The following is a 25,984-nucleotide window of genomic DNA, read 5'->3' as shown; positions in this document are numbered from 1 at the left end:
GCCATGGCGAATTGAGTAAACTCTCATTACGCCTTCGTGCGGCGCATTTAAGGGCGAGGAGAGGGGCTCATTTGATTGATGTGTGTAAAACCCACTCCACGCCTTCTCTCCTCCCTCTTTCCGACTTGCGCAGGTAGGAGGGACGGAGGTGGGACAGACGAGTAGCTGCGCCAGCGCGCACTGTGTGCCAAACTTGCAAAATCCGCCTGGCCACACCCAGTTGGCGAAGCGCAGGTGCGCTGCGCCCCCGCCTCGCCCGGTCTGCGAAACTAGAGCCCAAAGTGTGGAGAAGAGGGACCGGGAATGTCCCCCCCCCTCCCACCATAGTTTCCCAAAATCCTGTGGGAAACACTGGTGTAGTTTCTGTGTAATAACATTATTATAGGTATACTATGTAGGATCTTCCCAAAAAAGACAAACAATATATAGACTCATACAGCAGAAATCCCTCTCTATCATAGCTTATGACCCACTAGAAGTGTGTGGTGGTGTATTCATCCGCAGAGACTCTGTCCTCTGCCTGTATTTACTTATTTTTATTTTACTATGTGTGGGATGTTCCAGGCAAGAGCCCGCAGGTGAGGTCGGGACTTAATAAAAAGACCATAAGCAGCAGGCATCCGAGAGGTAGCTACAAAAATCACAGACACAGCGCCAATAAAAAGGCAAATAAAGTGAGGTGAAACGCCATGCAGACAAAGGTAATTCCAAAACGAGTAAATCTGGGGTTGGCTTTTACTTTGACTTTCACTGGCAATACTTTACAAACAGTATCTGACAATTTCTGCATAGTAACCCTTTAATGATATGGCAATGACACTAGATTCACTGAAAAGTTGGAGTCCTACCTCTTAATCATGTGTTCATAGATGAACTTGGGCATGATGGTGATGGTCATGGCAGTGGGAGAGGTGGTCAGAATGTCCTTGATCTGAGAGTCCTGGAATTTTCACACAGGAATAGTGACATGTGAGGACCTTGTGAGATTAATAAATCATCATTACACTGTAGGTTTCTTAAATGTTTAGGCAAAGAACACATTCAAAGCCTTCATCACAGAGCAGGATGGAACTACACGCCTACCAGGGAAATCGCAGGGTTAAGAGCAAACTATGGCAACAATACTGATACGAACTAAACACCTTCTCACTTCACATTTGTACAGACTTAAAGCTGGTGAATACTGCACTTACATAAAAAACGCTGCACGTTCCCGTGTTACAATATATTCTGAAAGTATGTAAGCAGCCATGCCAATGCAAAGTTAGCCACCAAACATTCTATAAGATCACACAAGTTCTGTATTTATTTTCAATTTGTTTTTCCAAAATTCAAGATTAATGAAGGTCATCTTGTATTACAGCAAACACATGACTTCCTCACACTATGAGCACTTAGTGAACAGTTTAAATCCACCAGTGAGCAAACTATTTGATGAAAAGAGTCATATACAGAAACAAGTGTCTGACCTTGAGTCCAATAATGTTTTGACCGTTGATTTCACAGATGTAATGCTCAGTCAGCAGGCCGTTGCGGGCAGCAGAGCCATCCTTGACCAGTGAGGTGATTTTACCAGACTTGTAGATAAAGCCCACGTGGCCGGAGCTGTCTTTGTGCATGGTGACGGTGCGCTGAAATGGCCTTGAGATACACACATACACACAGCTTTGTTATAAAGAGCCCTATACTAAGACTCTTTCATTGAAATAACATTGTACCACTATATCTGTAAATATATAATCAGGATCAAGAAAACACAATCACAGTCACACATAGTTTGGGGGCATGGTAAGGGCGGAGACCGCAAGGGGGAAAACAGTCCTTTCCCTCAGCCTGTAAATGCTGGGAAACCACAGGTTTAAACCCACATAGACACTATTGCATTTACTATATAATTAATGAACTTACCATAATAGTAGTACCCTGAAGCCATTAACACTGTGATGTAATAGACTAGCATGTTTTAGCAATTTCCATGCACATTTCTTGACAGTATAGTAGCACTAACATTACTCAACGCCATTAGCCTGTGATGTGATGATGTGTTATAACATTATCACACTGAAATTTGCAACCTCAAGACCTACAGGTCCTTGGAGGCTCACAATGTTTTTTCCAGTTAGACAATGTCACACTGTTTGGATAAAGTATTAGATTCTTCTTGTATGACCAGAAACAGCCCCAAAATCAGTCCATTTAAATAAACAGTCATTTTAGTTTGTATAAAGTCAGCATATTTTAACATCTAATCGTGTGAATGAAAGGTTTATTTCAACCAAACCAGAATTGGTGATTGTTAAAACACTGGAAAGTCAAACCAGGATGGTTTCTCTGAGTTTAATTATGTTTCTGTCGACTCTGATGAAGTGAGTTTTACGATGATAAAATTACTGTTTATTTAAATGGAGTCTGGCAACTTTGACAATTGTGTCTTTGGGACTGCTTCTGGTTCAAAAAAGAAGTTCAAAAGGTCTACCTCTGTAGGGATCCTATTTAATAATCTGGTCACACACTTACGATAACAATCTGAGCCAATCAGTGACAAAAACACTTTTAGAGGACAGAAATTGACAGTGTGAACATGCCATGGGTGTTGACATTGTAGCCTGCTTACTGCTCTCACACAATACTAGACCAATTTCAAAAACGTTGTTGCTAATAATCACTTAGACACAAAAACGTGAGAAAATGTGGTCCATGTTGAAAATTACCCTTTAACTCTAGATTTTACAGGATATTTGATGTACAGAATGCCACACAGCAATTCTTCAGCATGGTAGTAAATGCCTTGTTTTCCCCCCTTGGCATAAAAGGATGTGGCGTTTTGTGAGCGATCCCCTAAATACCAACTGTATCTATACAAATCAACATGGAACTATATGATAATGAAAGCTGGGTAGCAAAGTGCAAAGGATGAAGCAGCCAGCAGAGGGAGCCAAACCTTTCAGCTTCTAACAGCTACTATGAGACAGCAGAGCAGCATGGTCACTGTGTGTGTGAACCTTTACAGTCTGGTAATCACAGGTATACCTTTCCGTTTAACATCACAATACATGAGAAAAACACCTGTAACCATGATAACTGTACATATCAAAGATGATGAGAGCTGTAACCTCATGATGCTTGGAAAACATTAAAAATGAGACTAAATGAGAAGGCTTAGGACACAACGTTATAATCCTCTGTCCTAAGTGTGTAAAAAAACTCCTCACCTGTCCCTGACCACGAGCTCAATGCGCGTCTCGGCCGCAGCCTTCAGGGCCTTGTGGGCCTTGTCTACGCTCCAGCCAGCACAGTTCTGCCCGTTGATCTGAAGGACCTGGTCGCCAAAACGCAGCCCGGCCAGGGCCGCAGGGGAGTTAGCCTGCACCAGCTGGATAAACACACCCTGAGAGAGGAAACAGATAAAGCATTAAAAAATTAGTCCAAGAATGGATGGAGAGAGGATAGACAGAAGGCAGACACCGACAGTGGAGAGAAAACAAAGCAGCAACTAAAGAGGAAGGAGGCAAGAGGAGATGAAGTGTTGATAAAGAGAGAAAACATATTGCTAGATATTCCAAAAAGTGAAAGGATCATTAAACCAAACAGAATCGACAGAGGGCTTGTGTCGGATCAATTATTTTAAAAGACTTGTTTTACTTGATGCCAATGCAATATAACACAATTATTTGACTGGAATGATGTCCTTAATTTTGAGGATTTGGCACACTGTTAAGTCAACTGTGCTGTGTCATTTAAGCAGTGCATCGATCACCAATGCACTGAGTTGTCTCTTTCTGCCAACTCATTTCAGTCATTTCAAAGGCTGCCAACTGTATTAGTGCAAGTCAACACAAACTGAATAATTCAAGACATTCAAGAGACTGTTACCACTTGCAAGTTGGCCAAGTACCAAAATTCACTTAGTTTCTGTTTGTGTTTATCTTGCAGCAAATTCATTCTTTATTGCTCTTAGCATTGATCAGAAACGTCACCCAGTCCCAGTTTTAGTTATCTTTACCCTGTTAGAATCATTGTACTGTTATAGACAATGCAAATATGTCTGAGGAATATTATCTACCAAAGAACTGTCATCGAGAGAGCCCTTTATTTCCTGCACCGTGCCTTTGCTGGGGTAATCCAGAGATAAAGCTACTATACTATACTATGTGGTTTAATGTGGAAGCAGTGGTACGCCTTTACTGTGAAACAGCCCCAGGAAAATTAACACTAGCAATGTAGGCTAAAATATTTGACTTGTCACTCTGTAAAGTGAATCTTAAAGGATAGAAACTCATTTGTCCCCATGTGTCCTTGCAGGGCCACAGTAACAAAAAGTGACTTTTGTACTCAAAACAATGACACTTAGGAAGATCCTCGCCTGAACTGACTAACTGTAGTTCTTGAAACTCCATATTAGCTTTGGTTAAACTTTGACCCATTTTTCACAGAAACAGGACTGTTGTATTTGTCCATCATTAGAATAACAAAGGGATTATTTTCCTACATATGCTTAGTATCTAGTCACAAGTTTAGTAATCTGATATGAGAGTGTGTGGCTGAACAACTCAGACATGATGGTTCCACCACAGTGTTCTTGCATTTAATAGATCTATATTATAGATTGTATATTGGTGTTATCAAAAAATAACAATTTATCGATACATATTGAATCTGAATATTGGAATTATTTACTGCAGTATACATACGCTGGTACCAGCAGCACTTGCTTACTCTTGTTAATGTTTACTACAGTCATTCTGCTGTTCTCTGCTAATAACTAAGAAAAGAAAAGTCAGCGTTGTCATGTTATAGCATTGTTATATTTACCTTTAACAAAAATAATTGAATTTAATGGCCTCAATCTCAACTTTTCCCCGTGTTTTTTTTTTTTAAAGATATAGGTATAAAGGCCAAAACACACCGGCGGCATCATATGACGGTGGCATCATTAACACGAGTCAAGTGCCGCCTCCAACACACACAAAAAGTGTCACGCTGCGGGGCGTCAACCAGATTTCTATTGCACACTCCAGTACGCTAGGCTGGGAAGTACAAAATAGCGCTTTTTCAAGGGCGGCGACGCTGGAAAAATAGGACAATAGCATAAAGTGCCGCGGCGCGGCACGGCACGTCGACGCGCGTCAAGCCGCCGCTGGTGTGGGTTTGTTAATAGAAAATAATGAGGGCGTCTGTTTTGACGCGCGTCGTACGCCGCCGGTGTGTTTTGGCCTTAAGGCTGTCCCTTGGAAGTCAAAGATTCTAATCATCAGTTGGAGACCCCTCAGCTGGCTGAGATTCTTTAAGTCAAACAGGAGGGGTCAGTCAGTGTGCAGTGTTCTTCTAGGGATGTTTTTGGGGATGTTTTCATGCTGCTCTCTGGCACAGGCAGCTGCGGACCCAGACCCAGGGTGGGCCTGAGCGAGACAAAGGCAGCTGCCCAGATGGAGAGAGGCTTGGTCTGGGGCTCCAAGATAACGTTATCTTCTGCCTACTGCTTAGAAGTGGTGAATTTACAGCTCACAGCAACTTCATACGATAGTGTTAAATATTTAGATTTGGCAAAAAATGTTGCATAGTTTAGATCAGGCGTATTAGGGAAACCCCTTGTGATCCACATGTCAGATCATGATGGTCCAGATAGAGAATAAAAGAGGTTAAACCTTGAATGTTTACACTAAGTGAAGGAGAGTTTGACCTGGATCTTGTGTGGAAGAGAAGAGGGTGTATGGATTTCTTAAGTCATCAGTATGTTGTTAAAGGGATGGGGTGTTCATGACAGTCAGTCTGTGCTGAATAATTCATGCAAGAACAGGAGCTTATCAAAGAGTTTGTGATGCTGACTCACGTTGTCAATGGCCCTGAGCCGGAGTCCCACTTTCCCATCCTGGTCCTTACAGAGGATAACCTCCCGCAGCCCTGGGCGGATCTCTGCCCTCCTGATGCCGACATCTGTCCCCGTCACCGGCCGCACCATCCCTCCAAAACTTGAGCTGGCGGGCACTGCCACTTGCTGAGGAGGGGCGGGGGGGGGGGGGGGGTCAGACAGCAAGGAAGGTGAGAAAATGAAAGAGGTGTGTTGAGAGAGGACAGGAGGGAAATTGAGTGGGGGTGAGACAGAGGCGAGAGGAAGAAAGGATTAAAGAGGCATGTTACATTAAAATTCAGCTAGAGATAAAAAAGGAATGCTGCATCAAATAGAGGCATGTGGGAGGATTCAATTTCATCTCCTCCTCCACCAGTGAATGAGATCAGGAACGCTTTAGGCACTGCTTTTGAAAACTTCATCATCAACATGCTTTGCACGAACAATGGAGAAATTAAAAACATAAGAAAAATAATGGTCGAGGTGAAGATATCAGCAAATGGCAGAGAACACAGATGGTTGAATGCCAGCTGACAAGCGAGGGTGCTCTGAAAGCCTTGACATCTGCAGGATCCGCATGAACACATACACACACACACACGCAAATGGAGGGGAGTGAAGAGCTCACACCCTCCCACACACTGCTCCAGGCCTGCAGTGAGTCACTCTGAAATGTGGATCTCCAGGAACAGAACACTGTTGTGTTTTGATAGATCTACAGCTCATGGCTCCTTCCATCTACCAAAAACAGGTTTTTAATCACAGAGGGCTGATGCGTTGAAGTGAGCGGCTTTAAAGAGGACCTATTATGTTCATTTTCAGGTTCATACTTGTATTTAAGGTTTCCACTGGAGCATGTTTACATGCTTTAATAGCCAAAAAACAGTTTTTCTCATATTGTCTGTGCTGGAACACCTGTATTCACCCTCTATCAAAAACACTCTTTTGAGTGTCAAAGCACTCTCACACTGCTTTAGCGCCTGTCTCTTTAAGCTCCCCTCCTGAAAAATTCCAGTCTGCTCTAATTGGTCAGCATTTTCGGGTCTTGTGTCTCTGTGTCTCTGCACCCTGACTACAGCCAAGGAATGATTGTAACGGAGAATAGCAACACTGTATGCCAAGAAAAACTGCTGAGAAATGAACATCATCATCATTACAAATTAACAACACCGGCAACAAAGTTTATATGTTTCCCTGAAGTTAGCATATTGCTTCATGTAGCAATGTAGGCTACATAATGTGAGCAGATGACCCTATAGAGAGATCGGTCACGATCTGAAGTCGTTCTGTAGCCACAGTAGAGAAAACATTATTATTTCAAACTTAGGCAACGATTTTTCGACTACTTCCGGGGCGCTGCACGGCTGGCGACCTGGGCTGTAGTGCTGCGACTATGCACTCACTTGCACTTTGAGATAGGCCAGTGCAATTCCTGTAGTTCCCTTGTTTGTAACCTTATAAACAAGGCAAATGGTTGCACTACTCTTGCAACAGTAGTCTGCAACTGTAACACACTCAGCGCACTATGTTGGCAACTTGTCTGTGTTGATTGTATGTAGGTATGTATGTATGTGAATATTGCAGCTGTTTGCACTATACTACCCAAGACGAATTTCCCTTGCGGGACAATAAAGTTTATCTTATCTTATTATTATGAACATCCATCATTGTAACATTATATATACAACACAAAATATGGAAAAGCATAATAGTTTCCCTTTCACGTGACCTGACATCTAAGGATTTTTTTTGATAACATGGGTGTTATTTTTTTTACCCAAATTACAAAATCTAATTTTTGGATGGAATGAGGATATAAATGGGAAACTTCACTGATTTTATACATTAAAATCTATTTACGGTTGTTTGAAGTTGTATGAAGCCTTTTGTGTTTTTGTAACTGTCCATTAGTCTGACAATGTTATAGTGCGCTGCTAAATCAGTGGAGTAATCTTTTAATACTACAGCCACACTTCCAGCTGTATACATGTATGCATTGACACACATCCCCAGGACAAACAAAACGACTTACATTGTCAGCCACAGGCACCAGGGCCAGGTTCCTCTGGACTTCATCACTGTTAAGGGCCAGACCCATGTAGTCTCCCAGCTCCTCTAGGTTTGGGTACAAGGCTGGGAGAATGGTGAGTGGAGTGGGAGGAGGGGGAGGGTGGGTGAAAAAGAGAGCCAAAGAAAGATGGAGGGAGGCCGAGCAGATGGTAGAGGTGGAGAGTGAGAGACAGGTGGTTGGTAGAGAGATCAGAGAAAAAAAAGATCAAATGTTACATAATGAATAAATTAATACACTGGTCCTGTATGTCCTGCTTAAACCGCTACCTGTACTTCCTACCAAGGGTTTCTATTAAACAACAGCACTGAAGACAAGCCACTTAGGCTCCATCTGATGTACTGTGTTTTATAATGTTTTGAATTCACAGATGTACAAACATTGTTGTAGGTGCACCTTAAGTGTCTTTAGAGCTGATCTCACTCTTTCCTACATTTTATGTTTGATTCATGCCATCCATCAAAGTAAGGTCATGCTTGAGCTACAATGAGTCTCCCACTGGCTGATAATGAGCACTCTTTGTTGCAGCATAGTAAAATTTTCCTGGCATCAGTATTCAGTTCCTTGGTATGATGGAAAGTAAATGGTAAATGGACCTGCATTTGTATAGCGCCTTTCTAGTCGTCCGACCACTCAAAGCACTTTTTACACGATGAGTCACATTCACCCATTCACACACACATTCATACACTGGTGGCCGAGGCTACCATACAAGGTGCCACCTGCTACTCAGTTTTTTTGTTTTTTTAACACACTCCGATGGAAGCATCATCGGGAGCAATTTGGGCTTGCTCAAGGATACTTCGACATGCAGACTGGAGGAGCTGGGAATTGAAACGCTAATCTTCCGATTGGTGGACGACCTGCTCTACCTCTGAGCCACAGCCACCATAATCATTAAGTGTTTAGCTATGATCCTTGTGTGTTTATTTCTCTTTAATATTACAATAATATATAAATATAGACACAGAGTTTTTATGCAAATGGGTGATGTCTGCGTATTTGGCTTTATCCAAATGTTCACCCTCAGGACTTGCAGACTGAGCCCCTGCCAACTTCAGTCGTGCATTCTGTGACGTCATCACGTTTAGTCTGTAAGGGCAGAAGCTACTGATAGGCAGGCCTTGAGTCTGTTTCACTTGTTGCCATAGAAACATTTAAGCAACAACTAAAGTCACGTGCACGGTCCCTGTAGATATTTAAGCAATATCACATGAGAGGGAGTGATGTTGTACTGTATATCGTCATGGCTGTGATTCGGTCTTAGGCACGAGGCCGCAGGCACAGCCGTGACGATATACAGTACAACGTCACGACCTTAAGTGTGATATTGCTTTTATACAACAGTTCAACAACAGCTTAAAAAGCAATGCTGAGTAAGGAAATGTTAACAAAAGGTGATGAAATAAATTATTTAAGTATGTTATGTAGCTCCGCGAAAAAAAAAAAAAAAACAGTTCCCCCGGTCTGTTGCCAGGCAACGCAGCACACACACCAGGAACTCACATCCCCCGGTCTGTTGCCAGGCAACGCAGCACACACACCAGGAACTCACAAGCTAGGCTACTTTGTATTTACATTGATCTGCAGCTGTGTAACTTCGTCCAGTTCGGCTGATGAAACGTTGGCAAACCTGGATGTTGGCACGGTCGGATTCAGCTTCCACTCTCCCTCATCCTCATCAGTACCTCATCAGATGATCATTGATAATTCCTGACGGTGTTCGCTTAATTTTTTGCTCCTNCTCCTGACGACCACTCATAATTTAATTCAAATGTAATTTTGGGGAAAATATCCATCTTCTTGGTGTAACACTATAGTGTCAGTTTGCGTCAATGTAGCGAGTGTGACAGTTGGTTAATTAACGGTTGTATTTATATTTATAACACCTGTGAGTGGAGTGATTTTACTGTTACAAGTCCCAGTGATGTTATACTCTATATCAGCACTCACGGAATGCTTCTCGTCCAATCAAATTTAAATTTAAATCCTATTTATAGGCTTTTTTTTGTGACTGAACAAAATAATTTTCATATGTTTCTTTAAATAAATATGGACGGCACTATGACTAAGTATATTGGGTATTACTTGCATTGAAAGACCCTTTTTGTTGTTTTCAGCCAATTTTCTTAGCCTATATACTTGGCATTACACTGCACAGCATTTAGTCTATAACGTAGGCTGGTATAATAATATGCATTTTATCAGGCTACCTCTACAGCCTGTACTTCTATATATTTCTGTATCATGATGCTGTTGAATATCATTTCTAGTCTACACGATTCAAGTAGTGTTTAAACACAATTATTGTTTAACACATCCTTAATAAGTCAACTGTGGGCAATTAAATTAGTGAACTCTGGTGAAGTCTGTGACCCAAGCAGACTCTCTGGAAGTATGCAGAAAGTCAGCTTGAGGCCCCTTCTGAACTGGATGAATTGAGGATTTGGACAGCCTTCAGCACTCCCAGAGTTCCCAGGGACGCGCCCACAAAGTCAGTGAGTCTGCAAGTGCTGTGAAGTCAGACGGAGGCCTCCTCTCTTCTCCTCAGGTAAACTAAAAAGCTGGCTAATTAATACTTGATTTCCACAATAATGACGGAGTTTCTCCTTTGAATTCTAACACAATATTACAGATGTAAAATAGGGTTAAGCTTCCTCTTCCTGTTTTATAGTCCATCTCCTCTATCTTCTCCTGTCTACTTCCCTATTTGGACAGTGTGTCCCTGTCTGTCCCTCTTCTCGCCTGCCTGCATAACTGCATCACTTCTCTGGCAACAGGAGCTTGCCACTGCCCTTGCAGCACAGCATTATTACTGCGTTTATCCTGGCAAAGGTAAAAGAAAGGACATGTAAGGAACGTTGTCAGAGGTGGGAAAAATTAGCATAAGATAAATTAGCCAGCAACTGCAAAGTGTCATACATGAATACAGGGTTCCTACACATTTGGAATTTCAAAATTCCATACTTTTCCATACCCTAATTTCCAGACTTCTCTGCGTTTTGTTTTGTTTTTTTCCCCCAGAGAATATGCGACATCTGAGTAAATATATCAGTGTATCATATTTCACATCATATTTAATTATTCTTAATAGGCGATTGTAGCCAAGTACCATAATGGCATGCAAATAAAAACTCAGGTAAGTTCAATGTCTGGGCTGAGGCAAAAAGGTTGGGACTCTGGGTGCAAGCGATGCAGTAACGAGACGTCAGTGTTTTTTCCTTTTGTGTGGCTCAGAATCGCCTTCTCCCCCATGTTGGCGATGTCAAACGAAGCTTGCATCTAGCTCTGTGTGAATTGGGAATCCTTGGCCAACCAGAATTTATATACGGTATTGTCAAGCCATCCATCCAAAAACTTGCATCTACCCATTGTGAACCACGTGAAACTCGTCCTCTTATCGAAGGTGCAGTGTTTGAGTGAAACTTGATACCTGGGGGGTTGGAGGAGGGTCATGGGGCAGCAGACTGGACATACCACTTGTCAATCAGGTAAAAGGGGCGGTACGTTTTCTGAGACGTTTGCTCTCACACAAACTGTGCTTGGCCCGGCATAAAACACGATCCGGATTGATTAAATTATTTTTGGAAATACCTAATTTTCTATTTTAGAAAACAATATTTTAGAACAGTGGCAATAGTCTGGAAACATGAATATTTTTCCATACTTTATTTTTCATTTTCCATACTTTTTAATACCTGGAAATTGATCAAATTTATTTCCATACTTTTCCATACTTTCCATACTTGCGTAAGAACCCTGTGAATATGCATGCTGGCCAGTTATTTAGAATTTGCAACCCATTTCAACTGTTCACATGTGCTTGTTAAGTACTTGGGAGCCTTGATGTGCAGTGCCAATAAGAATGGCAGTCTATGTTTAACTGGGGCAAAGCGAAGAGTCCTGTATATGGGATTAGGGTGCTTTTCCACCATATTTTCCCTGCAGTAGGGAAGCACCCCCTTTCTATTTATTTGTTTGTGCTTTTTACAGCATGTCTACTCTGGATAAATGTATGTGTTACATTGTGAAGGTTGACTTTTCCTTTAGGGCGTATAACCACATTGCACCTGCATTTTACAGAATATATTTGACAAATTTTACGATAACACGTATAGCCATGAGGACTGCTATAACTGGAGGAAAATGACCTCCTTCAGGCAGTCTTACGGGCTTGAACCACTGTAGTAGCTGAGCCAATGTAGTACTCCTGCGCAGCACTGGAATCAGCTGGTCATTTGGCTGCAGAGATGTCTGTCTTGTCTCTGACATTATGGATCTAGATGGCACTCAGCTTGTGCTGCTCAAAGTGGCAAAAAGCTACATTTGAAAAACTCAACAGCAATGTCTCTTTCCAGAAATTATGACTCGCTTACTCGTGATAATCCACAGACCTTGTTGTGAGCAGTTTTACATCGAGACTCTTTTCCTTCTACCGAACTACACCCACCAACCGTATCACTGTGCAAAATGAAACAAGTATCTACTCATGGATGAGAGGCTCGTACTTGTAACAGCATGAGATGTAAATATTAATAGCATCCTCCTCAGCTGAGCTGTAACATTAGCTAGCTCAGTGGTGCTAGGTAAGCTAGCAGTAGATGCACACTTCCCTCTGAGTTCCATTTCATTGAAGAGAATAGAGACATCTCTACAGCCGAAATCTCTAACACTTGGCAACTCACACTAAAATAACCCAGACTGACAAAGAGTGCTACAAGAGGAAAAATCTGTATTTTTGATTTTTGGGGTGAACTGTCCCTTTAGAATTTTTTTGTGATCCAATCAAATCTCTTCCACACTTGTTTGAGGAAAAACTTATACCAGCAGAAGTCTGTATGTGCTGCAATAAATCAGATATAAATACAATCAGTCCAGTTCTCAAAGACATAAACATGGACAGTACTGTGTAATGAGCAGATTAGTTTGAATTATATCATGAATCAAATATATTGTATACATTGGACAATGGGTGAAATGTTATATTTTATATCACTGATTCCAATATCATAAATTCATGATTCATTCAATGACTCCTTGTCATTCATTCTGTCAGTATAAACATAAAATCAACTGTACAGATCAACTGCACAGTCCATACAATACATAACAGATCAGTTTGTGCTTCTTGAACCTCCCTAAACACGTGTCAGCTGGGCACAGATTTAACATATATTATAGGGTTTAAAATTTAAGAATGCAAATCAAATGTCAAACACACATTAACCAACAAGATCTATACACAGCACTACAAAGCTCAGTGATTTTGAGTCAGTACTCATATCAGTATTTCATATTTCTTTTTCGTTTCAACAACAATGACTGATGTAATAATTAAACCAGGTGGGTCAAGTCTAAAGTCAACATGGTTTGAGTAAGTCACTTCAACCACATACACAATCCGCCCAAGCACTCAGAAATCACCCAGTGTACAGGTACAGCTGACATCTCTGGTCGTGGGACACATAATAAAGAGTGAGAGAGAAACACCCACATGTTCTGGCAAAACATAAAAAACACAAATGATGGAGAAATCCAGATCGTGACTCACCCTGTACTCCTCCTCCAGTGTCACTAATAAAAATCACTAACTGTGTTTTATTATTTCAGAAAATGTTTTTCTTCATTTGTTTATGTGCTATCCTGTATTATCACCGTCTCTTTCATTCACCTCTCCCACACACGCCCTCTCCCCATCTACCCACAAAGCCGAATCAATGATGTTCTGTTACTCAGTTCAATAGTATTCTCTGTTCTTGCAGTTTACCTCTCGCCTGACCCCTTTCTTCTCACAAGTCTATCTTGAGCTACGGTATTTGGGAAACAGCCCCTGAGCCCAAACCTCTATTTGCAGATTAGTCAGTAAATGAGGACCTGGACTCATGTCTCCTGAGAAATTCCACTGGCTGATTAGGACTCTTGCTTGACAAGGCAATATGATTATCAATCACAACTCAACCCACAATTTTTTACAGCTTTGATAATGCAGATAAAGGTTGTTAATGAATTTTCCTGTTCACTTGGTGTTCTTCCAATATGGATAATAAAAGAAAACCTTAACAGGAAGAAGAAAGGTCATGGTGCTGAGGTTAGGCCTGTCACAATAACTACTTATGTTGGACAATACACTGTCCCAGAAATTACTGGGATAAACAATATAATTGTTATTTGGAGATCATTTTATGCCACTGATATAATAATGATGTCTTAGCATAATTATGCAAGTACACCCTTTCAAAGAGCAATTAACTTTTAATTTGGAATTAATTCGGAATATGAAAAAGATGTTTAATTTTTTTTCTTAAAAAAGTAAGTGTCACCTTTTAATATATGAGAGTAAGTTCATGTAAAATTGTATTGCCTTTATAAGAGTAGCTCAAATTTACTCAGTTTGCGATTAAATACAAAATTTGGCCAACAAAAACAAAACTGATGCCTCTTGCGACTAATAAACAAGCTCAGTGAAGCTCCAGGACACTAGCCTGGTTCCAGACCATAGACCCCGCCCACTCAACTGAGTAGGCTTGCATCTCTGGTCTGGCATGCTGCAATGAATTTGCGATTTATCTCGTCCAAACGATGGACGGACCAATGAACGCCGGGGGTGGGGGCGGGTCTAGCGATTAGCCAATCAGCACCATGCTGATGTCAAGCTGTACGCCGGTGGGTAACTGGTGAGGATAGCAACAATGGCGACCGCTACAGATCCTACACACCACATTAACGATGCTATCGAGGTATTTCGCCACTACTTGCGTTAATGGAGGATCAAATTAAGGAAGCTGCTAAACTGGATTTAACGGCGATGCAGCTGGGCGTGCACGACGACGGAGACATTTTAAACGGGCAATGCTCGCTTGTTTTCGGCACCCCCGAGGCATGGATACTAATGACGTCACATTCTGGGTGAGTCGTTGATCTCTACTGATTGGTTAGGGAAAAATCAAATTCCCTCCCCCTTGTAAATCGCCTTCAATGGAGGCAATGTCAGACTGAAGGTTCTGAGAGCTTCAGTCTGACACTCAGGCTACCAGGACACGGCAGTTACCTCCAAAATCTGGCCAGTGCTGATAATATCAGAACGTCATCGTTATCGGCCAATATCGGCTTTACAATGTACTATCAGAATTGGCCAACGTGCTTTTTCTTTCTTTGCACAATGCATGAGTATTACATACATTGAAAAGCAGTGTTTCATGTCTCCATCTGCTGGTGGGTCATTATGATAAGAGTATGCATGCATAATATGATGTTAATTCCACTACAGAAGAGACATGATGATCACTAAAATTAGGTGGGGGGAAAAAAGTGGATATATCAATATCATTGTAACGCCAGGGCCACACCGCCCGCGGAAGCGCCGCGAATAGCCTCGAAGCGAAGGCAGTTTCCTTTCGGCGCCCATGTTAACCGACTGTGTCATCTACACTGGCCGCGCCGTGCCGGGAAGCTCCGCGGCAGGCTCTCGATTTGCAGCGATCAGTTCGGCGTCTGGTCTATTTTCTGCGCGAGCCGCGAGCGAATGTGTCAAGCCAGGCAGTGAAAAATAACAGCTGGGAGCAGAATCGCTTGTCGACGGCGTGAAGAAATGTGCGTCTGATGTGAACGGAGGTTCTCCGGCGCGCGCGAGAATTTCGGTGCGCTGCGCTTTGCAGGCAGTGTGGCCCTGGCGTAAGCTATCAGTCAGATGAGTTGTTAAATATCTGCATACTGGACATCAACAAAAAATCCAGTATTGTGCTTCCCCATTTTGTTTTTCTTTGGACAATGCTGGTGACATTCCTATTTTAACAAACTTGATTTGATTTGAACAAATTTGATCAAGGGCGTGTCCATATATATTGTAAGATAAGTGGAGTGTGTATCGTGATGGGCCTAGTCGAGGTGATTTAAGGGCAGCAGATGCAATTTACAGATTTATTATATCTGACTCGGCTGTGGTCCAGTGTTGATGTCACTCAGTCCCCTTTCACCTCCCTCTCCGTTTCTCTCCTCCATACCAGGACAACAAACTCCTCCTCTAACTCACTCTTACACCACTGGCTCTCCCTCTCCTCCCTCCCCTCCTTACTCCTTTTTAAACCAACTCCTCCTCCTCTCTCTTTTTCCCATCATGCCCTGTCCCAGCACAGCTGCCAGAGCCAGTCTCCATGGTGACTCATAGCTAGCTCTGCTGAGCTAAAAACAAAAGACCCAAAGCCCACAGGACTTTGCATCCAAACAGAGGAAAGAGAAACTGAATGAGTGGGAGAATGGGTAAAGGGGGAGAAGTGAGTGAAAATAAGCAGAGGAGTTGTGTTCTGTAATCTCTAAAAGGGCCCCTTGCCCATTTTTTACCCACTTTTAATCTTTTGTGGATGTCTCCTTTCTCTCTCTTTTCTTCCATCTCAGCCTGGCGTTCTGCAAAGTTAATTTTCACTTTTACACAAACTCAGAAAAAACATTTCCTCCAAGTAGAATACAATAAGAGAGAAAGAAATAGTTGCAAGCACAGAGGGAAAGAGAGAGAAATCATAGCCAGTGTGGGAGGCCCATATACTCCCGTTATTGTCCAGAGACCCCTAACTCCTCCTCCCATCCCAGTCCTCTCACTCCACTCATCTTTATCCATCCCTAACACTGCAGAGCTGTTCTTCTCAAGAGAATAGCACAGGCTCAGAACCACAGACCCCCCACACAGAGATATCAACATATATCCAGCGCAAGAAACAAAGGAAGAGACCGAAGATATAGGTGAAGGTGTTTCTGTTACAACTTCAAGAAAGAGGGGTTTTTACTGTTTTTCCTGAGTGTAGATTTAATTACTCTCTAAAAACTTTCAGCAGTATGTGTGAGACTCACTTGATGATGGCATCCCAGCAGTGACAGGCTGAGGCTGGTAGGTTCCCTCGGTGATAGCTGGCATTGGGGTGGCAGTCTGCGCAAACTGGGCCTGAGCCTGGGAAGTAATCAGACACACCAGTAAACTGGAAGTGTACTTGGACTTAAAATGGTAAATATTGGATGAAAGGCAATGAAACACAAATGAGAAAAAAGGAGGAGAAAATGAGAGGAGAAATGATTTAAGTAAGGTTGTAAAGGAAGCATTAATCTTCATTAGAAATGCATGTCCTTTAAAAAGCCAACAACAAAGTATTAAGTCTCAAACCCTGAATGAATGGCTTTAAGCAAGTGTGAGGTGAACCTCAGTGCATTTCAAAATTAAACAGTGTACTTTGGGCTTAAGCAAAACAACTATTGGTAATCAGATTAAGTGATTGCAGAGTACTTCTTTCTCCACAACCATGTACCAGGGCAACAGAGGATATCTTCAATGACATGCAAATGCAAATTTTAAAAGGTGTGATTTGGTACTCAGTAACTTTCTATTTTCAGTTCAGACTTCATCAAAGTTGGGGGACTCACAAGTAGCGTTACTAAAATGTACAATAATTTGACCACTTTGTGACATTTTAATTCATAGAGTGCTGCAGAGATGACATTTTTATAAGGCCCATGCAGAAGTAAGCGTCACTCTGGTTACTCATCAAAAAGCTTGTGGGATTTTGGATTATTGCAGAAAATAAGATCTGTGACAAAAGTTTATGATACTTACACCTTTTATTGAGCAAGGTAATCTTTTAAAACCACTTTAATGAGTTTTGATGAGTAAATGCAATCCCCAGAAGTGAAAAGCTAACGTTAGGCTATAGATGAACTAAACCTCGGTCACATGACTTCACATCATCATCACAACAAGGCTGTTAAGTCGTGTTCGCCTAATGATGCTTTGTAGTCTCATTTAGCCATTTGTTAGCAACCGCCTTTTCAAAGAAACCTAAAAGCATAAAAAAAATAACAGTGGGGTATTTACAGACTTATTTTATGTCATAGAACAAACCGTGAAAGTGTCCAGTTTGAGGCAAGCACACCTGTTATTTCAGGCATCTAACCTTAAACCTAAAGACTTCAAGATATGGGAACCAAAACTGCTAAAATGCTAACTCATCTCTGGGTTTTAGGACTCATTCCTGCACTTCTCTATTTCTCAACATGATCAGACAACAAAATATAAATTCTGCATCTGTGAGAACTCTTTCCAGCTAATCATGCTTGACCTAGGCTATGATCAACATGACTCTCACTAAGGTATGCTATGCTCAAGTTGGGTTGTTTTGAATGCACCAGTTATTTATTTAATTAGCTTAGCTTACAGCCTTACCAGTTTTCATGCAGAATATGAACAGGCTGTTGTGGTGTCTTGTAATTTAATTACTGTAATAGTAGGCTATTACAGTAATTGTCAGACTGATGGACTTATGGACTCACACCCCCTCCCACACATCATAGCTGTGTCAGCTTGCTTTAAAAGAACGCTGTGGCAGGCACGACAAGAAGTCGTTTAAAGACATGTTTTGTAAAGTTAAACATTTACACCAATTTGTTCTTTTGGTTATAACTCGCATATGATAATTTTACTCAAATTATGATAACTTTAAGGCTCTGGCACCACAGTTTAATATTTCCCATCTAGCAACACTGCTCATTGGAGACAAATTAAAGACAGAATGGTCAAATCAAGCAGCAGAGGCCAAGACAGCCTGATTTTTAGTCCTTTATATGTGTTATGCCCCAAAAAACACTGGCGCTTAGTTTTTCCATAGATAGAATATTTGATTAGATCTTACTTTATGTGTAAAAACTGTGCTATGCCCCTTTAATACTAGTCACTCCAAAAAATGTTACAATTTTGAGTAATCCCTGTTTATTTTTCACCCTCTTGTGATTTTGCTAAGTTTGCTACATTTCTCATCTTTACAGGCTGGAATCATATTTGCTTTCTGCATATGTGAAGACGAAGCAGAAGCTCTTTTCAAATTGTGCTAAATATAGCAAAATAATTTGCTTACACTACTACAGACAACACAGCTAATTATCTCCAGATAGATGTCTCTGTCTAAATCAATTCACCCTAACGTGCTTACCTTCATAACCTTGTCGACCTTGAGGTCCTCGAGGGATGGATACAGAGACATCCTGAAGAGAAAACACAAACAGCTGTGAGTGAAGGACCTTGGGAAAGGTAGGATGGAGCCTGCCAGACTACTGACTGGGATAACCTCTTATTACTTAAATGGCATCCATTACCTTTACACTCCATTAAGATATATTCTATTAACATTCAATCAAATTACTCTCTGTAATGTGAAAGGGATGCTCCACTGAGAATCAATACCAAATCTGTAGCTGTATGCAACTTTTAGCAACATCCTGTTTGTTGTTTTTGTTTTCTGGACTGATAAAACATGCTTTCCCACCTGGCATGAAATGGCAAAGAGATGACATGATGATGACTGACAGATTAAGAAAACAAAATTTAAAAAAAAAAAATCAGAAGAGAGCTAGATGTTCTGCTCAGGATCTGGCAGCCCAAACAACAGCTACAACACCTGAGAAAGCTTGACAGGCATTTGGTAGGTAGTCATTTCACTCAAGCTAGATTTTCAAAATCAGGCTACATAAAAGTCTATTAGTAAGCTAACAGATAATAATAAATATCCAAACACTGTTTGGCTCTTAGACTGTTGGACAAAAAATGGAAGACAACAAATTATAAATGATAAAACTATGCACTATTTTGTAATCCATTAACTAAGAATATTGCCAGATTAATCAATAATGAAAATACTTGGTTGTTGCAGCTCTAGTTGAATTTATTAATACACAGGATAATATTAATTTCAGTTTAGCTAGGGGTTTGCAATATGGACATAATCTACTATCAACATATGTCACGATACGATAAATTTTCTTAAACTTCCAGAAATTCTTGCTAAAAAGTCGACAGCTTTATATCATTTCACAGTATATGTTGTAATATTACCCAACACTAAGCACATAGTTAAGTTAATAGCTATTTATTTATTGCATTTGGAGGAATGACAAATGATTCTTAGATAAGGAGAAACAGTGCCCACATAATCTAAATACCTAGTACACTTTTTTGCATTGGCAGTAAAACTCCAGAAATAGGAAACAGCAAAAGTGACTCAACCTGTCAGATAATGGACGGGTGCACACATAGACACTGACAGTATGTGGAAAGCACAATGATAATAATAGGTGCACTCATTCTGATGTATGTCATGACTCTGTGACATCACAGTTGATTATTTCACCTTGGTAACACATCTTATCTAATCTTGTTCTCATGCTAGGTGAACGCCAGGTGTACGTGTGTTTGGACTTTGAATTTGCCTTATTGCTTTAAATGATGAACGAATGGACTAAAGTACTGAGTGAGAGGGCGGCAGAGGGTATATGTAGGCAGAAAAAGCACAAGGGAGAATGAAGGAATAGCCTATTTAACATATTTCTATTTTATTCAACATTTCACATGGGTGAAGGGAAATAAGCAAAGACAACAATTAATAGCTCTCAGGGTTCTTTGTTAATGTAAACCATTATGATAATAATGGTGATCCACTCTAACCGAGCTAGACTCAAAAGTGCTGAGAAAAACTCATTACCACTACACTTAAACACAATGGCAGCCAGAAGAGGGAAGAGGAAATGAAAGATAACAGCCAGTCAGCTGACTGAGAATATGCAAGCAGCAGAGCAAAGCAGGTTGAGACACGCAGTAGCATGATGACAGGTAATAAACACAAGTGTGTTTGAGTCTGTTTGTGTAAATCCAATACGTTCATTCACCTTGATATACACTAATGCTCACACTTCTCCCTGTGCCCAGGTGTCTATAGTACTATGGAAAAAGAAGAAGGCAGTGGCTGCTTCTCAAGCCGACTGATTACACCTAGTGTTAACATGAAAATGCTGCTGGTCTAAAGTGCACGCAATGTAAACAGCAACATCCCCAGTTTGAATCATACTGGGGACCTTTGCTGCATGCATCACACTCTCTCCACATGTTTTTCTTGTCAGTCTCTACCGTCAACTATCTCCCTCTCCCAATTAGGGTTTTTCACCATTTCTATTATCAAATAATCTACTGGTTATTTTTTTTTTACTTCTTTAGTGCCTTGTGTTGTCTGGCCAAAATTTCAAAACCAAGATATTCAGATTATTATCACAGGAGACTAAGAAAACCAGGCAATATTCACATTTGAGCAGTTGCCACCCTTAACTTCTGCCATTATTTCTTGAAAAATTACCTAATAACTAAGCAATTATCAGCTAATCGTGGCAGCTCTACTCCTGAAACAGATTCCAATACCTCAGCTCAGGGTAGTGTTTGGCAATATATTGATATGAGACCAGTTTTCATCTTAGATTTTGTATATCATAAGTGTTGACATTTCCTGGTTTTAAACACTGCATTTACAGTAATGTGATGTAATTTTCTTAACTTACCAGCCTGCTTTAGCTGTTCTATTATTTGCCTTTACCCACTTAGTCATTGTGTTCACATTACTGATAATTACGCATCAAAAAACTCATTGTGTAAATATTCTGTAAAAGTACCAATCATCAACCCTGCAATGTCACCGCAATATCGTTATCAAGGTGTTTGGTTAATAATAGTGATATTTGATTTTCTTCATTTTCTCCAGCCAGCCTTACCTCGGGGTATATTCTAGTACTGATCTAATACCAGAGCTATCCTTTGCCCCTCTTTAAACTTCATTTTACGACATAATGACCCGGATGTTCTCTGTGTTTCTGTTTCTTTTTAACAACAATATTCCTGTCTGCCTTTCTTGATAACCCCACCCCGTTTTTTGTTGGTCTTATCTTTTATAAATGACTCAGACATGCAAGATTCCCAACATGCTTGTTCTCTATACTTGTGCAGATGCTAAATAAAGTTACTTGAACTTTAAATCTGTATACCTCACTTAATGTAAGGTAACATGAGGTCAAACTAAGTTGCCGACCTGCCACGACTGAATTAACAGACAATGGAAAGACTGAATTATAAAATGGCAATTACAACGAAACTGCAGTCAACAACTTCACTTCATAAGGTCAGCATTGGAACACATACCAATCCAATGTAGTGGATCGGTGAGTTAGTAATATAAAGACAAAATGACAAAAAAGAGATCTTAAAAAGCAAACTGATTGCACTGTGGGTGTCCAATCCTTGTACTTTTATATGAAAAGAAATGCTAAGGACAGAAGCATCACTGATTTCTTAGTAATCTTCTTCAGTACACTGTGACAACTGTGTGTCGCAATCACAAGGCGTGTGAGCACATCTCTTTCTCAATACGAAGCAGGAGGGAAGTGAGGAGGATGACAGTGTAATGTACAAAACAACAATCATGAACAACCTACAGACTCAAAAAAGCCAAATACCAACAGTAATATGAAAACTCACACCAAGTAAATTTGACTCACTTCCTTTCACATTGCTCAACCTCATCACATCTAATTTCCACAAAAAGATAATACACCACACTGCCCAATATAACCCATCACACAAAAAGTCTATTCAAATGTTTTAAAGAGTCAATGTTGATATGCCATTGTACACAGTGGTCAGATGTGTGGCCAGACATTCATCTGACACCAGTGAACAAAAATGCATCGAGTCCCCAAAATAAGCAAATCATTCGGACCACAATAACATTACTGCCACTCTCCCAGCTACTCCAGCCACTACTCTACTCTGTTATTCTCAGTCCTCACAGACAAGTGCATCATTGTGTCAGTGAACACAGAGGGACATTTTAATACCTTCTAGTGTTTACTTTACAGCTGTGTTTGTTTGCTCGCTTTATATTCCTCCCTCATTCTGACTAGCTGGCCGGAGGTATAAGTGAATAAGCCTGGAAAAAATGAGAGTTAGGGCAGCTTTTCTAATGACATAACCTAATCCTTGAGTCACTTCTGCTGCTGCAGCTTCAAATGAAGTGGACAAGTGAAGTTCTTTGTAATGTAAAAGGAAATTTCCTGCAAAAACAGAGCTAAAAAGCTTGGCGAGTATCTTGTAAATGCACTGACAGCAGTTCAGGAACAGGCCTCCCATGCTCATTGCTACTCAGCCTCAGAGTATGGAGCTAGCAAAGCAAAAGCTTTGGTGGAAACTGGAAAGGAAAGAGAGGGCTAACTTCAGTTAGCCTGAACGAATTGGTTAGATACAAGAATGTGGTCTTCTTGGCAGCTTGTTCCGGTCTATTGACATGGCTGGGAAAGAGACAGAGGGAGTGGGAGGGAGGAGGAGGAGGACTGACAACGGTAAAACGGAGCAGAGGTCTGTTACTGCTTTGAACTGACCCACACCCTTTCTACTGTGCCCGTTAACTGGGCCACACTGTATTATATTGAGTTAAAGCCATTAAACATACAGTTATCCTTCATAAACAGGCACGAGCATGAGCTACCGTATTAACGCTATAACAACACAGGCTCAGAAACAATACGTAAGGCTTAACTGGCGTTAGCTTTATTTAAACAGATTAGGCGTTTCCCTTATATTGTAACACTGAAGCAAACGTCGGTGTCTAATTTTTAGATAGGAACTATTGTTGTGTCTTTATCGTATGACTAGCTAAGTTAGCTACGACATGAAATGCTGCGTATCAACTGACATTATGGTGCCTCAACGATAAGTCATTAAAAATTAACCAACCGCTGTTAGCTGGTTTAAGCAAGCAGACAGGTCTAATAACAAGCTAGCTAACGCTAATTGAAATTAGAACACATTAAAGGATATATGAATTAGATAAAGTAGTGCCTTTTAGCTGAGTCCGCTAGGCAGACCGTCTTTGTTCCGACATAAACAGCAGGGAAGCAAAGAGCTAGCCGTGTGCCGTTAACGTTAGCTTGTTAGGTAAACGAAACCTGGGAGGAACAGTTACCGCGAGGGATGGTGTGGTACAGCGATGTGGTAGAGACAAACTCACCTTTAACGTGTTGGTTGCAAAGTCGCCTTAAACAGCAATGTCAGACAGCAGCAAACTCCGTTATTCCTCTGTTTTTCTGTCTTCGTCGCTGTGGCTCTTCGTTGTGCTGAAGGGGAATTCTGAAGAGTGATGTCACTGCTGGCTTCCTGGTTGTGGAAACCGCGTCAATCAGTGTTGACGTTTAGCCACGCCTCGTATCGGTCACATGAACTTTGACTCACTGTTACCATGATTTTGTTTTATACCTATGAACCAGACCTTGTGATAATCGCCATAACCCACTTAGCCTTGTGTGCATATTATTGTTTTCTTTGTGCTTTGTTTTGCTACCCTGTGTGAGCTGTTGTTGCACTCTGTCAGGGATCAGGTAGGAAGAGTAGGGTAGAGACTGTCCTCTGCTCCAGGGGCGATCCTGGTCTCATGGTGGTATCCAGGCAAAGAAGACCAGCAAGGCCCCCTGACACCCTCTGGTGTCATTTTTCCTTTAAGTATGACAAGCCGTTTTTACACAGAGATTGTGCTATAGAGCCACTAAGAAGTCCCTTCTTGGTGTCGTCTTTGCATTTTTACGCAGAACCAAACAACAGCAGAATCATGCTGCACCAGTGTGTGATTTTAGGGGAAGTACACATGCCGCGACTTTAACCACCTGAAAAACGCGAGGTCGGTTGCTGGGCACTACTCTTGTGCCTACTTGTGCCAACTTGCAAGGGTGCGGAGGAGGGTTGCGTCTGAGGTTGCTCAGTGACCATAACCAGCACTGTATCACAGCCTACTTACCAGAAATCCTGAGGGCAGGGCTGATATTCTTCCATGCGCAGTTTTGTAAGTGTGTATTAGGCCAAAAATGTTGTCCCTGTGACAGATGTAAAGCTGTGGGTAGCCCTGCACTAAAATGATCGACTTCTTCTTATTATTATTTATCACACACTGATATTTACAGAAGAAGGAAAATATATCTGCCAGCTGTGATTGGTTGTTCCTTGTCACATGAAATGGTGCTCGCTGCTGTATTCCAAAAGTCGAACTCTGTTTATCTCAGGGTGCAGCTGTAGCACCTGCACAAAACACCTGCACGCTGCAATAGCATCGCACTGACGTTTGAGCACGCCTGCCACGCATCTATGTTGAAAAAAATTAATTTGAGGCCATAAAAAACATGGCATGTGTACGGCCCCTTAGATAGCATGCCAGCATCACGGAATCAAAAGAGGCGTGACAGGCATGACATGTAACACAACAGCGGTGGCCTCTATTGTGAGCACATTATAAACAATAACAATGGCATGACATGGCAATAACAATTATTTATCATCCCTGTTATGTGACAGCTGATCTTATGTTCTGCTTGGAGGGTAAGGAGCTCCTGGACCTCATTGCTTACCCAATTTGCGGACATTTTCAGCCACAGTTCTTTTTCTTTGAGTTAGCTGCTAACTGCAATCAGCTATTTTTTTAAATCCCCTGCTGTGGGTCGCACATAAAACACATTATCAAAATGTCACACACATGTCACCCATGATCCTGTCCTGTTTATACAGACATTATTTTGGTGTTGTTACTTGCTACCCACACAGGGTTTATAGCCTGCAACTTCGTACCAGGCACTTAGAACTGAAGAAGCTTCTTGGATGAGAGGCAAAACGTCTTCAAGAAACGCAAGCAAGTCCAGTTGCCTACGATATAGCACTTACGATTACCACGACCTGGATGACTGAGAATCTTCACCGACTTCCTGCAATGCCAGCTTAAAGGCGACACCACTCTGTCCCCCCATTCCCCAACAGTATCTTTTATACAGAACAGCGAGGCGGCATAATGGTGTGAAATTCTATCCTTGAAGCAGCAGCACCATCCCTCAACCAGGGACGATTGTGTTGTTTGGACAAAATTATTATCAGAGACACACTTAAATCCCATTCTCCTGCAGCATAAATTAAATGTGACCCTATCATGGAATCATAAAGTTTGTCAAAGTTGAAAAACCAAGGTCAGGATACAAGTTATTTATCACACCCCATTCTAAGGTGTAGATGCATTTACATTGAGCTACCAAATATATAACTGGTGACAGCAGAGCTTTATAGTGCAGAATGCAAATCTTTTATTTTCCATAATGGAAATCATTTCCAGTGAAGTCAAAACTTTCCACTGTGGGTTGTTTGGACTTTTTAACCCTTTGATTCAATTGTTCCTTTGAACTGAATCTTGGGATTG

The 25,984-nt window shown here is 41.2% G+C and overlaps 1 protein-coding gene across 1 annotated transcript in view; it reads right to left on the bottom strand.

Moving 5' to 3' along the window:
* The window catches only part of sdcbp2 (syndecan binding protein (syntenin) 2), a 27,427-nt gene extending 3,501 nt beyond the window's left edge, over window positions 1-23,926 (bottom strand). The window contains exons 1-8 of the mRNA XM_050064182.1: window positions 23,768-23,926; window positions 18,881-18,932; window positions 16,758-16,854; window positions 7,881-7,981; window positions 5,831-5,995; window positions 3,213-3,388; window positions 1,470-1,641; window positions 849-940 (exon numbers count right to left, since the gene is read on the bottom strand). Of these exons, the coding sequence (XP_049920139.1) occupies window positions 849-940; window positions 1,470-1,641; window positions 3,213-3,388; window positions 5,831-5,995; window positions 7,881-7,981; window positions 16,758-16,854; window positions 18,881-18,931 (854 nt within the window). The 5' untranslated portion in view covers window position 18,932; window positions 23,768-23,926. The remainder of the gene's footprint in view (window positions 1-848; window positions 941-1,469; window positions 1,642-3,212; window positions 3,389-5,830; window positions 5,996-7,880; window positions 7,982-16,757; window positions 16,855-18,880; window positions 18,933-23,767) is intronic.
* Window positions 23,927-25,984: the final 2,058 nt, after the last annotated feature.

Source organism: Epinephelus moara, chromosome 16 (assembly GCF_006386435.1).
Source record: "Epinephelus moara isolate mb chromosome 16, YSFRI_EMoa_1.0, whole genome shotgun sequence".
In the NCBI taxonomy this organism is placed as follows: Eukaryota; Metazoa; Chordata; class Actinopteri; order Perciformes; family Serranidae; genus Epinephelus; species Epinephelus moara.
The sequence above is the reverse complement of the archived record's forward strand: the minus strand, read 5'-3'. Positions and strand labels throughout refer to the sequence as shown.